Source organism: Aotus nancymaae, unplaced genomic scaffold (assembly GCF_030222135.1).
Source record: "Aotus nancymaae isolate 86718 unplaced genomic scaffold, 86718_ANA_hifiasm-v0.15.2.pri h1tg000064l_1, whole genome shotgun sequence".
Classification (NCBI taxonomy): Eukaryota; Metazoa; Chordata; class Mammalia; order Primates; family Aotidae; genus Aotus; species Aotus nancymaae.
The window spans coordinates 22,312,199-22,329,929 of NW_026988479.1; the positions used below are offsets into that span (position 1 = coordinate 22,312,199).

Here is a 17,731-nt window from a genome sequence, read left to right on the forward strand (position 1 = left end):
CCTTATGAGGCAGACTATACTTATCACTATTTTATAATGAGAAAAATCAGAAGCTAAATGATTTGATCAAGATCACATGGCTAATAATGGAAAAGTCTAGGTTTAACTCAAGCTCTGATTTCAGAAATCAAACTTTTTCTTAAAAGAAAGATAAAGCGGGAAATAAAAATATATATTTGTAAATAAATATTTTTATCTGTGTTTTTAAATGATTCTAAGTCAATTTAGGTAGGCTAATATGTTGGACATGTTTCTTGTCTTATTCCAAAATGATTATGTGATTGCCACAGTTCTCCTTTTAGAGAAGAGTCTTTCCAAGGGGTATTGTGGGTAGATCCCTGCTGTCTCTTTTTAAAATTTATGCTCCCAGTGATTTGGTAAAATCTACCAAACAGATATTCATCAGCACCCATTTTATAGTGATTCCATGGGATACTAATTAGCAGTTCACCAGAAAGAACAAAAAAATTCTAAAAAGAAAGAAAGCTATATAAAATACTGATTGAAGTTTGGGGAAATATACATCTACTAATACAAGATGTTGAGCATTTTTTAAAGCAGTTTCATAGCTCTGGAAATAAGAAGACAGTCTGTCACACCTGTAATCCCAGCACTTTGGGAGGCCGAGGCGGGTGGATCACAAGGTCAAGAGATCGAGACCATCCTGGTCAACATGGTGAAACCCCGTCTCTATGAAAAATACAAAAAAAATTAGCTGGGCATGGTGGCGCATGCCTGTAGTCCCAGCTACTCAGGAGGCTGAGGCAGGAGAATTGCTTGAACCCAGGAGGCGGAGGTTGCGGTGAGCCAAGATCGCGCCGTTGCACTCCAGCTTGGGTAATAAGAGCGAAACTCCATCTCAAAAAAAAAAAAAAAGATGTTTGTTGGCCTCATGTATGTCTTCTTTTGTAAAGTATCTGTTCATATCCTTCACCCACTTTTGAATGGGCTTGTTTGTTTCTTTCTTGTAAATCTGTTCCAGTTCTTTGTAAATTCTGGATATCAGCCCTTTGTCAGATGGGTAAGCTGCAAAAATTTTTTCCCATTCTGTTGGTCGCCAATTCACTCTAATGACTGTTTCTTTTGCCGTGCAGAAGCTGTGGAGTTTGATTAGGTCCCATTTGTCTATTTTGGCTTTTGTTGCCAATGCTTCTGGTGTTTTGGTCATGAAGTACTTGCCTACTCCTATGTCCTGAATGTTTTGCCTAGATTTTCTTCTAGGGTTTTTATGGTGTTAGGTCTTATGTTTAAGTCTTTAATCCATCTGGAGTTAATTTTAGTGTAAGGTGTCAGGAAGGGGTCCAGTTTCTGCTTTCTGCATATGACTAGCCAGTTTTCCCAACACCATTTATTAAACAGGGAATCCTTTCCCCATTGCTTGTTTTTGTCAGGTTTGTCAAAGATCGGATGATTGTAGATATATTGTGTTGCCTCCAAGGCCTCTGTTCTGTTCCATTGGTCTATATCTCTGTTTTGGTACCAGTACCATGCTGTTTTGATTACTGTAGTCTTGTAGTACAGTTTGATGTCCGGTAGTTGTGATGCCTCCCACTTTGTTCTTTTTGCTCATCACCACTGGTCATTAGAGAAATACAAATCAAAACTACATTGAGATACCATCTCATGCCAGTTAGAATGGCGATCATTAAAATATCTGGAGACAACAGATGCTGGAGAGGATGTGGAGAAATAGGAACACTTTTACACTGTTGGTGGGAGCGTAAATTAGTTCAACCACTGTGGAAGACAGTGTGGCGATTCCTCAAGGACCTAGAAATAGAAATTCCATTTGACCCAGCAATCCCATTACTGGGTATATATCTAAAGGATTATAAATCATTCTACTATAAGGACACATGCACACGAATGTTCATTGCAGCACAGCTTACAATAGCAAAGACCTGGAAGCAACCCAAATGCCCATCGATGATAGACTGGACAGGGAAAATGTGGCACATATACACCATGGAATATTATGCAGCCATCAAAAACAATGAGTTCATGTCCTTTGTAGGGAAATGGAGGAAACTGGAAACCATCATTCTCAGCAAACTGACACAAGAACACAAAATCAAACACCACATGTTCTCACTCATAGGTGGGTGTTGAACAATGAAAACACATGGACACAGGGAGGGGAGCACTACACACTGGGATCTGTTGGGGGGAGATAGGGGAGGGACAGTGGGGGGTGGGGAGTTGGGGAGAGATAGCATGAGGAGAAATGTCAGATATAGGTGAAGGGAGGAAGGCAGCAAATCACACTGCCATGTATGCACCTATGCAACAATCTTGCATGTTCTTCACATGTACCCCAAAACCTAAAATGCAATTAAAAAAAAAAAAAGAAGAAGACAGTCTGCCAGTTCTTCACCACCTTCCATCCAGCAAGGAAGTTTTGCTTTTTACAATTTATTGTCTTCTACCTCCATGCTCCCTCTGGTCCCTCCACTATTCCTTCTCTCTTTTCTTTGTGTAAATATAATCCAGATTATTTAGAGTTAGCCAATTAAAACACTCTCCTCCAAATTTTATATATATATACATATATGATAAGTTCACTATGGACTAGTAAGCAAAAGGAAAGAAAATATCCTTTGTCAATAGATATTTATGGTTTATTTCCAGACCTCTTTTCCTAAGCACAAACACATATTGTTTACATTTTTTAAATATTTGATCATGCTAAATGTAACCTAAATTTTCATTTTATAATATAATAATGATAGACATCATATAGTGAACATTTATTGTCCTAAGCACTTTGCTAAGTTTTTAACATTTATTATTAAACTGTCAACACTATAAAATGGATTTTACTATTGTGTTGATTTTGTACGTTAAAAAAAATTAGGCTCAGAGAGAAAGAAAGTGACCTGATTATAATCACACAGCAAGTGATTGGCAATGCATGAAATTAAATCCAAGTCTAGAAACATGCAATGCCTGAGACGTGGATGCTGATGTGATGATGATGTGACAACGATGAAGGTAGAATGGCTGACATTACTGAGCTGTTAGACATTACTGTTCTAACTACGTGCATTATGTCATTTGAACTAAAAACAATTCTGTGAGACAAGTACTATCCTTATGGTTTTATTACAGTATATTAACGTATAATTATTGTAGTATTTTGTATATACAGTACTATTGTTATAGTATATATTGTTCTTACTTCAGAAATTAGCAGACCAAGGGGTTAAGAAACTTGTTGAATGTGAAGCTGCAGACAGTCACAGGGGTCTAATGTTCCAGAGCCCTAACTCCTAACATGCTGCTATACTGTTCGTGTCGATAAGCATGCCTCTGCTAAAATTGAAACCCACTTCTCTCTGACCCCAGAGCCTGGATCTTAACAACTGACATTCTGCTTATTTTGCCACATCAGTAGATATAACTATTGCTCTTAACGGTCGTGAGCTATAGAATTAGAGAATGGCACCACATTTATTTAATCAGTTTTTTATTGCTGAATTTGTTTCTCATTTTGAAATACAGGTAGAGCATCCCAAATCCAAAAATCCCAAATCCAAAATGCTCCAAGATCCAAAACTTTTTGAACAACAACATGACGCTCAAAGGAAATGCTCATTGGAGTATTTTGGATTGGAGATTTGGGAATTTGGGATGGTCAACCAGTATAGTGCAAATATTTTAAAATCTGAAAAAAAAATTGAAATGTGAAACACTTCTGGTCCCAAGCATTTCAGATAGGGGATACTCATCCTGTATATTTAAATTTGTAGTAAAAATCCTGTTACCAAAATTGTGTCCTGCAACTTAGTTATTTCTTTGCGATAACTTTTTATTCAAAAACAATAATGTAATCTATTATTGAAAATCACTGAAAGAAAATTTTGTGTTCCCACCATTAAAAAAATGGTAATGTGGATAATGTGAGGTAATGCACATGTTATTTAGCTCTACTCAGCCACTCTACAATGTATTCAAAGCATAGTATTGTATACAAGATATGCAGTTTTTATTTCTTAATTACAATTAATTAATTTGATTAACTGAAAGAGCAAAAGAATTTCTGGTCAAAGGCTTTACATGTTAATACATTTATCTTCTGAAAATTCATATCAATTTGTACTTGCTCTGGAAGTGTCTGAAGATATTCATTTCCCTGCATTCTCATCAGTGCTATACTGTCAATATCTTTAATTGTCCCAAAAAAGACAAGTAAAAATGATACGACACTGTGGTATTACCACAGTATTTCTTTGACTTCTTTTGTAGATTGCCTGTTCGAAGTCTTTGCTCATTTTCTATTGAGGTGTTAATGTTTTTACCCTATTTCAATAGTTCTTATTGATTATATAAATAATTCTTATCTTTTTGTCTTTAGAATGTGAAATCCTAGTGTATCATATTTGTTGTACATTTTCTGTTACAAATATGATTTCTCATTTTTTAAGTTGCTGTTGTTTTATGGCCTATTTATGACATAAAAAGTTTGCTAAAAATATTATCAAGCTACTCATCTTTTTACTTTATGTTTTCTAACTTCAATGCTGTTCTTAACAAGACCTTCTTACCACCAGATTTTAGATGTGTTTGCTTAATATTTTTATTCTGATTACGGTTTCATTTTTTTTACCTAACTCAGTTGTATATTATTTTAACTGAACATATGTGGCAAGGATCTGACTTTATTTTTGCATGATTATTAAATAATTGTTTTGAGACTATGTATTAAATAAGTCCCTTTCCGTGCTGATTTGAAATACGTTCATCATAAGCTAAATATATTTTTGTACTAACATCTATTCTGTAGCTTTCAAATCTTAATTATTGCAGCTTTATAGATAATACATGGAATGCAGGACTCTATTCTTTTCCAAAAATATTACTTCTATAATTTTTTCTTATAGATGAAATTTAGAATTATTTTTGTAAAGTTCTGTGAATTAATTCTAATACATTAAATGTATAGATTACTGTTAGGTCCCTTTTTTTATGTCCTGACCAAAATCTAATATCCAGGTTTAAAAAAATCTGAAGAGCAAATGATGAAAGACCAAATATTTAATAAACATATTAAAATGTGGTCAAGTGTATTAGTAAACAAGAGAATGCCAATTTAAACCACAATGAAATATTATTACATACTCACCAGATTGTCAATAAAGGGTCAATTATTCCCAAGTGTGGATAAGAATGTTCAACAAAGGAACCCTGATATAATACTGGTCATAGTGTGAGTTTATACACCACTTTGGTAAATAGTTTGGTGTTATCTAGTATACAGAAAAGATACACATTCCTATCACCAACAGTTCCCCGTAGGAATACACCCTAAAGAGATATGCCCTTATAGGAGTCTTATATGTATAGGAACGTTCATGAGAGTGTTGTACACAATAGTCCCAAACGGAAAATAACCCAAATGACTATCAAACAATGGAATAGGTAGGTAAATTACAGTGTATTTATCTAGCACTAAAAGTGAACAAACTTAACTACATGCAGCAACTTGGATAAATCATATACACGTACCATTGAATAAGAAAAGTAAGACACCAAAGAATACAAGGAATTCAATTTGATTTCATATGTTTTAATTTAATGAGATTTAATCGAATACAAGGAATAGAGTTTTGTTTTTTTTTTTTTTTTTTGCTTTGTCAATGTTTCCTTTATTATAAAGCACTGAAATAAATACATAGGTAAGTGGCCAATTTATCCACAGTTTCTGGGAGCTATATAAAATAGGCTAAGCTAAACTATTGTCTAAACATATGTACATAGAGATTAATCTATATAGAAAAGCAAGAAAATGGTCCAGGTGCTGTGGCTCATGCCTATAATCACTTTGGGAGGCCAAGGTTGGTTGATCACAAGGTCAAGAGATTGAGACCATCCTGGCCAACATGCTGAAACCTCATCTGCACTAAAAATACAAAAATTAGCTGGCATGGTGGTGCATGCCTGTAGTCCCAGCTACTCAGGAGGCTGAGGCAGGAGAACCACTTGAACCTGGGAGGCGTAGATTGCAGTGAGCTGAGATCACGCCACTGCACTCCTGGTGATGGAGCAAGACTCCGTCTCCAAAAACAAAGGAAAAAAGAAAAGAAAAACAAGAAAATTATTAACATAAAACTTAGCACAGTGACTTCTACGGTAATGAACAGAATAGGACACAGTGATCGGGACAAGATTCTATTTCTTGACCTGTATCATGGTTATATAGACATTTGCTTGTAACTGTTTGTTAAATTCTTCAGCGTTTTATTTCCTTTTCTGAACGTATGTATAGAAATACTTAAGGAAGAGTACCAAACAAAATACTCAGTGGCTCTTTTGAAGAACACTTAGCTGTTCTCCAACTCTCTTAGTACTTACTCTCTTAGGTGCAGGGAATCTTCCTGAAGGGTTGGTGGAAGCCCTTCAATATCTTCCTGCTCTGCTTTCTCAGGTATTTGAGGAACCAAAGAATTACTCATCTGTTATGTTTTTGTATGTTGTCCTAAAATTTCTTCTTAACGTTTCACCTAAATGCTTCAGTGCCTAGAATACCATGAATATTTGCTGAATGAATAAATGTGTATCAAAACGTCATCATGCCTGAAAATAGACCAGGTAGAAGAAGAGAAAAAAGAATACTCAATAAAGCTGGAAGAAAGAAATTAAGTAAAAAGAATATTCATGTAAACCCCAAGGATAATCCAATATGATAGATACATAACTTTTATAGAGTAATCTTTATTCTATTAGGCATTTTCTTAGCACAGTGGCTCTGATTTTCCCTCAAAGCCTTTTGTAGCTTGTCTAAGTGACCTGTCTGTCACTAGTCACCTGGGGACTATCTGATATGACTTGTTGTGAGATACTGAGAAGGGAAAGCAGAAATATAGTCCATGCTGTCTGTGGGAGTAGTGTGGGGTCACGGCCATTATCTCTCAAATTGCATTGGGAGCTGTGACTTGCAGAAAGGATGCAGTGATGCATGAATGGTGAATGCGCTAGGGAAATAGCCCTACCTATTCCTGCTACATCAAGCTCTTATAGTCAGGGCCAGTCCTGGGCATTGGGATGTAAACACTCTCCCTCTCTAATTGGATGTTGTCCGCAGGATTTTACTTAAAAAGAACTTGAGTGCACTGGGTAAGGCACACCTGTGTGTGCAGGACCCATGTCATACCAGTTTCCTTTGCCCAGAGCCAGAACTTTATACAAGAGGCTTGGGATCAACCATACGTATCTTTCATTTAGGTCAATTATTATGAAAGTTTGCCTATCTAGAAGCATACCCAATGTTTTTGAGCACTTTATAAGTGCTAGGCACCACACTGAGGCTTTGACATGTATTATCACATTTAATTTCTAACTCCCTAAAGATTGCCTCATTGGCCAGGTGCAGTGGATCACACCTGTAATCCCAGTACTTTGGGAGGCCAAAGCAGTTGGATCACTTGAGCCCAGGAGTTCGAGACCAGCCTGGGCAACATGGCAAGACCCTGTCTCTACAAAAAACACAAAAATTACCAGGTTTGGTGCCAATCTTCAGTCCCAGCTACTTGGGAGGCTGAAGTGGGAGAATCACTTGAGTCTGGGAGGTCAAGGCTGCAGTGAGCCATGATTCTATCACTGCAATCCAGCCTGGGCAACAGAGTGAGACCTGGAAAAGAAGAGAAAAGAAAGAAAATAACAGAAAGAAAAGAAAGAAAGATTGCCTTATTGCTCTAAGTTATCTAATTCTCAGGTTTGCCAGCTTGCCCAAGGTCACAATAAGTGGTGAAGGTAGAATCTGAACCCAAACAGCACAGCTCCAGAGCTAATGATCACAACTATTGCTTGAGCAATTGATTTGTTCATTCATTCAATAAATTTCTCTCCAGTGATTATGAATGCCAGATTCTGTACTAGATAACTAGGAATACAGCGGCGAGCAAGCAGAAACATTACCTGCCTTTGCTTTGTGCTTCATTTTCCCTATTATATCCCTCAGGAGTTAAGTTTATTCCTAGAAGGATAAGTCAAAGATTCATGGTGTGTCAAAGTGCTTAGAGAATGCATAACTTGGGAGTCATCTCTGGGGGTAAAATTGACTGTTGCTCTGCATTCCATTGGAATCAATTGAAAGAACTATGGTTTCAAAGTGTAAAGAATCCACAGCTGTTGTAAAGCCTTACACTTTCCAGAATGCTTGCTCCTTCTCTTCCTCCTCCCTCATCCCCAGTAGATGGCTGCAAATGCTTCCTTTGCTGCTTCCAGGTGACTATTGAAATAGAGAGCTGATCCAATGTATGTTGTGCCAAATTCTGAGCGTTGTTTACAACTGTTGTACAAATTTAAATCCTTTAGTTCCAGCCTACCAAATCAAAACAAATCACATCTTCTTAGCCATCTTGATTTCAGGGTAAGCCACATACTTGAGGCCCAATAGGACCCAAATTTTAATTGATGCATGATCTACATAAGAGAAGAGTTTACCCGTGAAGGCCTTTGCATGCTGTGTGTGTTGGCTGATGAATGAGGCTACTGAGAGAGATTAGAAAATTAGAAATGTTTGCCTGCTGTGAGCCATCTAGCAATGGATGATAAATATCCATAAAAGAGTGTTTATATTTTTTACCCTGGTGATTCTCCTTTGGAGGAATATGTTGAGAAAATATAATGTTAATGTCTCAGGGAATCAAACTGGCCTGATTTTTCCATGTTTTTCAGCACCCGAGATGTTCAACTCCAGAAAAGGAGCAGGCTATTCCTTTGCTGTTGACTGGTGGTCCCTGGGTGTGACGGCATATGAACTACTGAGAGGCCGGGTATTGTTGTATTGCATTTTCTCTGTGGTTATTTTTCCAGCAAGTTCTATTTTAGAATGAAAGAATGTATTGTTTTCTAAGAATAAGAACCAAGCAGTTCACTTGAAAGCTGAAATCAGCTATGCCATGTGGTATTGATAACAACCCTTGAGATTTCTGCACAGGTTAATTCACTTGTCCTGCATATGGGACCAACCATGTCAATTAACATTAAATTACACTGTTAAAAGTAAAGGAATAATATGGAAATTATAAACTTCCAAAGAGGGGACATCAATACACCTCACTAAATATCTTGTGTAAGTATCTGTGTTTGTTTAAAGGAAGTTATTTTGCAGTCACAGTATAGGACTCTAATTCAGACATACCTCACCAAGGCTAGTGTGAATTATTAATACAACACAATTCATGCTCTGTCTTGTTGGATTTCTATCACTTAGCTCCTGGGTTCTGGGTTCAGTGACAAATTAGAGTCATTTACTTTTAAAGGAGCATTTCTTAAACTAAGAAACTCTTTTCTAGAAAAATAGATGAAAAGAAAGCAAATATGCCAAAACATATTTTATACACTTTGTGCAAACTATTACATAATGTAAATGTACTCCTAAGGTTATATCTTAGTCAGCTCTGCCTACCGTAAAACAATACTACAGACAGGATGGCTTCAAAACAGACATTTATTTTCTCACAGTTATGGAAGTTGGAATTCTGAGATTAAGATGCCAGAATGGGGCAGGGCGCGGTGGGTCACGCCTATAATCCCAGCACTTTGGAAGGCTGAGGCAGGTGGATTACTAGGTCAAGAGATGGAGACCATCCTGGTCAACATGGTGAAACCCCGTCTCTACTAAAAATACAAAAAATTAGCTGGGCATGGTGGCGCGTGCCTGTAATCCCAGCTACTCAGGAGGCTGAGGCAGGAGAATTGTCTGAACCCAGGAGGTGGAGGTTGCGGTGAGCCAAGATCACGCCATTGCACTCCAGCCTGGGTAACAAGAGCGAAACTCCATCTCAAAAAAAAAAAAAAAACGATGCCAGAATGGTTGGGTTATGGTGAAGGCTCTTCTTAGCTTGCAGACAGCAGCCTCTTTGTTGTGTCCTCACATGGCAGAGAGAGGTCTTCCTCTTCTTTTAAGTCCACTAATCCCATCATGAGGAACCTAATCCCATATACTAATTTAACCCTTGTTCCCTCTCAGAGGCTCCATTTCCAAATTCCATCACATTTAGGGTTAGGGCTTCAATAGCTGAATTTTTAGTAGAACACAAGCATTCAATCCATGACATTCTACCCTTGACCCCTCCAATATTCATCTCTTCTCATATGCAAAATGCATACATTCAACAGTCCCCAAAGTCTTAACTTATTCCCATATCAACTCTAAAGTCTAAAGTCCAAAATCTCATCTAAACATCATATAAATTGTGTATGGGTGAGACTCAAGGTAAGATTCATCCTTAGGCAAAATTTCACCTCAGCCATAATCCTATAAAAGCAGACAAGTGGCCAGGCACTGGCTCATACCTGTAATCCCAATGCTTTAAGAGGCAGGAGACAGGAGGATTCCTTGAGCCCAGGAGAATGAGACCAGCCTGGGCAACATGGAAGACCCTGTCTCTAAAGAAACTTTTCTGTAATTAGCCCAGCATGGTGGTGCATGCCTGTGTCCCCAGCTACTCAGGTGGTTCAGGTGGAAGGATCACTTGAGCCCAGCAGGTAGAGGCTGCAGTGAACCATGATCATGCCACTGCACTCCAGCCTGAGCTACAGAGTGAGACCCATTACTAAAAAAAAACACAAAAAACAAAAACAAGCAAGTTATGTGCTTCCAAAATACAATGGTCCATAACTCTGGGTTAGACAATCCCATTCCAACATTTCAAAAGAGAGAAATCAGAAAGAAGGAAGGGGCATTAGCTCCTAAACAAGTCCAGAACATATCAAGGCAAATTTTATTACATATTAAAACTCAAGAATAATCTTCTTTGGTTTGATGGTTTGCCCTCTAGATCTACATGGGCATGGCGGCATCACTCTCATGGCTGGGGATGGGGAGAAGAGACTTCCTTAAATGGCTCTGTACAAAGGCACTAGCCACATGGCTCTCTGTGAGGGCTCTGTCTACACAGCTCTGTTGGGTGGTCGTCCTGCCCTTTGAAACTGAAGTGGAGGCGAACCTGCTCCCGAAGTCAGTGCACTCTGGACCTCTAGTGGGAATGGCAGCCTGGATGATATCTGCATCACCCTCACGGTCCTTCTTCCTTTTACTTGAAGGATAGCATGTGTTCACAGCTGGATAGCGTTATGGTCCCATCCTGTAAAATCCAAGAAGTCTCACAGCTTTTCTTCATTCCATCCCACTTTCTCTATCTCCTTAAATTCAAACTGGCAGTATCTCTGCTAGTATAATCCCATCTTTATTTCTGGCTTCTGTTGACATAACTAATTAAGTTCATGAGTTATACCCTTAATGTCTATCAATTGGTTTTTCAGCTATAGCCTAGTGTTCTCCTCAGAACAACCTTGCTCATTTTCTGCAATATGGATAGAAATCTTTGATTTTTCTTCTATTCAAACATTCCCTTTCATGTTTTACTATAAGCAGACAAGAGGAATCAAGTTACTTCTTCAAAGTTTTGCTTAGAAATCTGTTCAGCTAAATATCTCATTTCATCACTCACAATTTCTACCTTCTGCAAAATAGCAGAACACAATTCAGACAAGCTCCTTGCCACTTTGTAACAAGAATCATCTTCCCTCCAGTCTCTAACAAGAATAATCTTTCCTCCAGTTTCTAATCTTCCTCATTTCTGTCTGAGACCTCACCAGAATCACCCTTAATATCCATATTTCTAGCACATATAGCAGAAGTCTTCCAGCTCAATAACTAGTTCATTTTAAGGCATTTGTTCCAGCAGCACCCCACTTCTCAGTACCAAAATTTTAGTCTGAAATATCTGCCTTAGCAAAATACTGCAAACTGGGTGGCTTAACCAACAGAAATTTATTGTCTCAGTTACAGAGGCTAGAAGTCTTGAGATTAATGTGCCATCATGGTTGGGTTCTGGTGAAGGCTTTCTTCCTGACTTGCAGGCAGCTTCTTTCTTGCCCTCACATGATTGGGAGAAAGAGAATCTCTTTCTCTTCTTTTTGTAATAAGGCCACTAATCCCATCTGAAGGCTACACCCTTATGACCTAATCTAACCCTAGTTACTTCCCAAGAGCTTCATCCCCAAATACCATCATATTGAGGGTTAGGGATTCAATTTAGGAATTTTGAGAGGATACATTCAGTCCATAAGAGGTTGTATACTCTCAAGGTCTCAGTGATGGATGCAATCAGTGGTTCCTCTAAGACCAAAAAGTTGAAGACCTGACTTTAGGAGCTTGTTATCCCACAGAACTAAGAAATTGGTTATCTCAAGTCATTGTCCAGATACTGCAGCTCTCCTCTCCTTTTTGGAGTCATTCTTTCTGCTTCTGTCAATAGCCCTCTTCTTTGTTCGTTCAACACACTATCATGATTTCTGCATTAAAAATGCCATCTCCCAAGTAAATTGACCTATTCACATACAAGAACAATTGTTGGAAGTTGGGGCTATTTCATCATGGTCCAATGGTTTTATCTTGCTCAAGAAATCAAAGACAGGTGATTCTAAAGTAAACGGGGGAGGATCTCACAATTGTATCTGTTTCATTGACTCCACAGGGTCCATTTCACACCCAAACATTCATTAGTTCATTTTTCATATGGCTGCCTTTCCTGCAGAAATCATTGTAGCACCATTTCTTAAGCATATTCAAATTTGGATGATTTAGTCAAATTAATGGGAAAAGACCACTCTTGTAAGCCAAATGTGTAAATACTACATAGGCAGCTTCAGACCTTACCTGTTTTTATGTCCTGATGGGCTTTTTTCCAGTTTCTAAATAAATCCAAAGTGAAGAAGTAGATACGCTACTCATGATTATATAGGAAAACAGAGAAGATCATTATACCATTACTTAAAAGTAGAAAGGTATCTACTGTTTCCCACTTCAACCTCAATTTTTTCTCCCCAACAAATTTGCTCACTTTCTGTGGCTGTGCTTCTGTGTTAGCCCTTTGCTAGCCCCTTCTGTGGTTCAGGGCAATTGTGCCCTGCCCTCATCTTTTATAACACATCTAGCAAAACAAAAGTTGAGTAGTGAGTTGAAACAAACAAACAAACAAACAACTATCTATTCTTTTTCAAACATGCCTAGGATTGTATTTATCGCCTATCTAAAAGTGGTATTCTTGTCTGCCTGGAAAGAATTTTGCTCAGAAAATCATTTCTCTTCTTCCCATATTATTTTACCTTTATGGTAGTTCCTGCTGATCTGATATGTTAACATTGACAAATTCATTTTTCTAAAGCACAGATATGACCTTTTCTGTTAAGAAAAAGAAAGTACTGTTGCTCCCCAGTCTCTCTCTCTCTCTCTCTCTCTCTCTCTCTCTCACTCACTCTCTCTCTCTCTCACACACACACACCCCTTTCATAAGCCTTATCTGCCCCTCCTACTCCCCCCAACAAACTTCAGATGCTTTAGCTTGGCATTCTTCAGAATTAGGCTAACGTTTCAGATTTTGCTTTCATGTGAATATTTCTGACCCTTTATGAACTCATTCTGGCCTCTTAGAACTTTTTCCTCTTCTCAAAGCATCTCTTCATCTTTTTAACTTCTTGTTTCTTTGCCTATGAAGATGATTTCCAAGGTAAACCTTGGTCTTCTTTAAAAATCACTCTTCTTAAGATTGGAAATCACTAAATGAAGTTTTAATGAAGGACATATCTTGATTGCAGGCCTTTTCAAATTCTTTATAGCCGCTGTATTTTGGTCATTTCTAAGAAAGAATACACTAGTAAACTATTCCAATTTGTGTTCGGGAGCTTTTTCTAGATCTCCTCATATTCAAATTCTATTCATACTTTATCACCTGTGACAAAATAGCACTTTCTCTAAAGAAACATTCTCTGATCTTCCTAGCTAAAGTGATCCGAATCTCTTCCAAACATTTAGTTACTTTATCTCTCCTGTGAATTTTCAGAATCTAAGCTTATTAGAAAATATGGAAAACCACAAAAATGAAAGCAAAAATCAGCTGTAGTCTCTAAGGCAAAGAACATTTCCAGTTAAGAAATTAAACTCCCTTTTACTTTTAAACCCCACCTTAGCAGTTTGTCACATTCACTTCCAACTTATTTCTGTTCTCATAAGGATACTCTATCTTCAGACAGATAGATATAGATAGATTTGTTTTTTTAGCAAAACCAGAATTATGTTTTATCTTGTTGAGCCTTTTTTTTCTTTTTTCTTTTTTTCATTTCATAAGACAAAATGTACAGCTTTCTAGATAAGAATGCCTAAATCTATTTTCTTTTTAAGGATTAAATCTATAGGTATATCAATTTTTATGTTTCATCTCTTGTATATTATTAGGTTGTTAATTCATTAAAGGTAAAGAATATATCTTGTATAAGTTAGTATTATTCACAGTATTTAACTTTTTTTAGAGCGAGAGAGAAAGAAAGAGAGTCTTGTTCTGTCCCCCAGGCTAGAGTGCAATGGTGCAATCTCAGCTCACTGCAACCTCCCCCTCCTCTGCTCAATCAACCCTCCCACTTGAGCCTCCCAAGAACCCGGGACTACAGGCACATGCCACCATGCCTGGAAAATTTTTGTATTTTTTATAGAGGTGGGGCCTTACCATGTTGCCCAGGCTGGTCTTGAACTCCTGGGCTCAAGCAATCCACTTGCCCCTCCACCACCACAAAAGTGGTGGGATTACAGGCGTAAGCCACTGCACCAGGTCATAGTATTTAACTTTTAATAGGTACATCATACATGTTTATTGAATGAATGGAAGAACAAATAACTACGAATCACTTAGACACCTTCTAGGAAAAAAATCACCAACTAGGCTACTGCAATTATGTTTCGAAATATAGCTAATCCAAAAAAAATGAAATAACATTTAATTACAAGCATCAACACAACTAAACCACAGAGGAAGGGTGCTAAACAACAATTTCTTCCACATTTGCAAATCTTTCTTTACAGAAAAATATATGCCTTCAAGAGAAAATGTGCTCAAAAACACCCTCATCATTTCTGAGTTTGGTTTTGGTGTTAACGAATGTGTCCCTTAACTATTAATCTGCTTTGTCATCCCTCTGACTCCCTGCTATCTCATTGCAGTTGCAAAGGCAAAGGTCCACATCTTTTATAGTTTCATATTATCCAAAAGTATGAACTTAGGATACGTATGTACATACTTTTGTACTCATTGTACATTCTTAGCTGCAACTTTTTACCTTTGCACTTCTGAAATACAACTATAATCACAACACATCATTTGTTCCCATATAACATTTCATTTTTTCCACTTTGTTTATTCTCTATATGCTCACTGTTAGTTTAGATGCTGCCTTAGGCTTGTTTGATATATACTGTGATTGCATACTGTAATTTTTCTCAAGCTTTATTTAAATGTGTGTGTGTATACAGTCTATATAATAAATTTACATGCTTCCTCAAGTAGACTCTAGGCCCCACCAACATAGAAACCATATGTGTCTAGGCATGGGCAAGGACTTCATGACTAAAACAATGGCAACAAAAGTCAAAATAGACAAATGGATCTAATTAAACTTAAGAGCTTCTGCACAGCAAAAGAAACTATCAATAGAGTGAACCAGCAACCAACAGAATGGGAAACAATTTTTGCAATCTACCCATCTGACAAAGGGCTAATATCCAGAATCTACAGAGAACTTAAACAAATTTACAAGAAAAAAAAACCAAACAACCCCATCAAAAAGGGGGCAAAGGATATGAACAGACACTTTTCAAAAGAAGATATTTATGCAGCCAACAAACATATGAAAAAAAGTTTATCATCACTGGTCATTAGAGAAATGCAAATCAAAACCACATTGAGATACCATCTCATGCCAGTTAGAATGGCAGTCATTAAATATCAGGAGACAACAGATGCTGGAGAGGATATGGAGAAATAGGAATGCTTTTACACTGTTGGTGGGAGCGTAAATTAGTTCAACCATTGTAGAAGACAGTGTGGCAATTCCTCAGGATCTAGAAATAGAAATACCATTTGACCCAGCAATCCCATTACTGAGTATATACACAAAGGATTATAAATCATTCTATTATAAAGACACATGCACACGTATGTTTATTGCAGCACTATTCACAATAGCAAAGACTTGGAACCAACCCAAATGCTTATCAATGATAGACTGGATAAAGAAAATGTGGCACATATATACCATGGAGTACTATGCAGCCATAAAAAAGAATGAGTTCATGTCCTTTGCAGGGACATGGATGAAACTGAAAACCATCATTCTCAGCGAACTGACACAAGAACAGAAAACAAAACACCACATGTTTTCACTCATAAGTGGATGTTGAACAATGAGGACACATAGACACATGGAGGGGAACATCACACATGGGGGCCTGGGGGTGGGGGGCTAGGGGAGGAATAGCAGGGGGTGAGGGGATTGGGGAGGGATAGCATTAGGAGAAATACCTAATGTGGATGATAGGGCGATGGATACAGCAAACCACCACCATGGCACATATGTGCCTATGTAACAAACCTGCACAATCTGCACATGTACCCCAGAACTTAAAGTATAATAATTTTAAAAAAAGAAACCATATATGTCTTATTCTTTATTGTACCCTCAATGCCTAAGAAAGGTGCTGGAACATGGTAGGCATTCAATAAATAATTGGTAAATGAATAAATATATGATTCTGGTAGTTGATAAAGTGAATTTTTAAATTTAGAACTGTAAATATAAATTAATGAATAAGATAAAGACAATGTGATTATTTTTAAATAAACCGACAGGTCATGGAGATTTTAAAAATTAAATTAAGTCATATGGCCTTATAAAGTAAATGGAGAAAAACAAGCACACTTATATCAGTTGCTTGTGGCATTCATCAGTTAATTCATTTGTTTATAACATCATTTTATTTTCTAGGTGGCCAAGAAACAGTAGGTTGAGAAGCAGCAATGAATTACAATCAATAAGAGACATCGAAAGAAGAAAAAACACATGTGCATACACATATAAGCTTAGAAGCTTGAGTATACTAAGCCTAATCTGATTCTTAATGATAAACATGGTCTGAATCAGACGGAGTAAACTATAGTTCTCTTTGGCTACTAAATTATCAATAAACATTGATAATGGTGATAAAGCATCTAGCCCTCCTTTACTGATACTGAGTTAAGGAGTTATTTCTACTATATCATTACCAAGACATATGATTAAGCTATGGTCCTTTATTTAGTCTTGAGGGGGAAAATATGGCAGTTGTTTTTAGACATTACTTAAAAAGAAAAATGTTTGACTTAATCTCCCTTTCAAGCGTCACCTCCTGGCACTTCATGGTTCCATGAATAACGGACATTGACTTGATGTGTAAAATTAAACCTTTCTTCCCATCACCTTTCTTGAGGACTCATTTTGCTGTTCACTAGTCATTCACATTTACATATGCCCATTTATACCTTTGTGTCAATATGATAAAAGTATCTCTCCTGTATTGTGTCTAATACTATTAGCCACTCTGCTGAAAAACTTACACCTATTATCTCCTTTAATTTACCTAGCAATCTCATAAGGTAGTTAATTTCACAGATCAAGTAACAAGCTCAATTGAGTGGCCAAGTTTAGCACCCAAATCCTTTTGACTTCAGAGCTCAAATGCTTGATTGTTTTATATTACCTCTTAATACTGATTTACTACAGGGAAAATTTTAAACCCTTTCATTTCCCCCAATTTACTTTATTCATTAACAATTATTTATTAAACTACTTGAAAGGATCAGGCATGTGATCAATGTGTCCATCCATATTAACTGTGCTGTGGTTAGTTAATCTAATG

The 17,731-nt window shown here is 37.2% G+C and overlaps 1 protein-coding gene across 2 annotated transcripts in view; it reads left to right on the forward strand.

The window, feature by feature from the left end:
* Nucleotides 1-17,731, forward strand: part of STK32A (serine/threonine kinase 32A) — a 151,658-nt gene that overhangs the window by 115,299 nt on the left and 18,628 nt on the right. For both annotated transcript variants that reach the window (XM_012456631.2, XM_012456550.3), the window contains exon 8: nucleotides 8,677-8,774. In XM_012456631.2, the coding sequence (XP_012312054.2) occupies nucleotides 8,677-8,774 (98 nt within the window). The remainder of the gene's footprint in view (nucleotides 1-8,676; nucleotides 8,775-17,731) is intronic.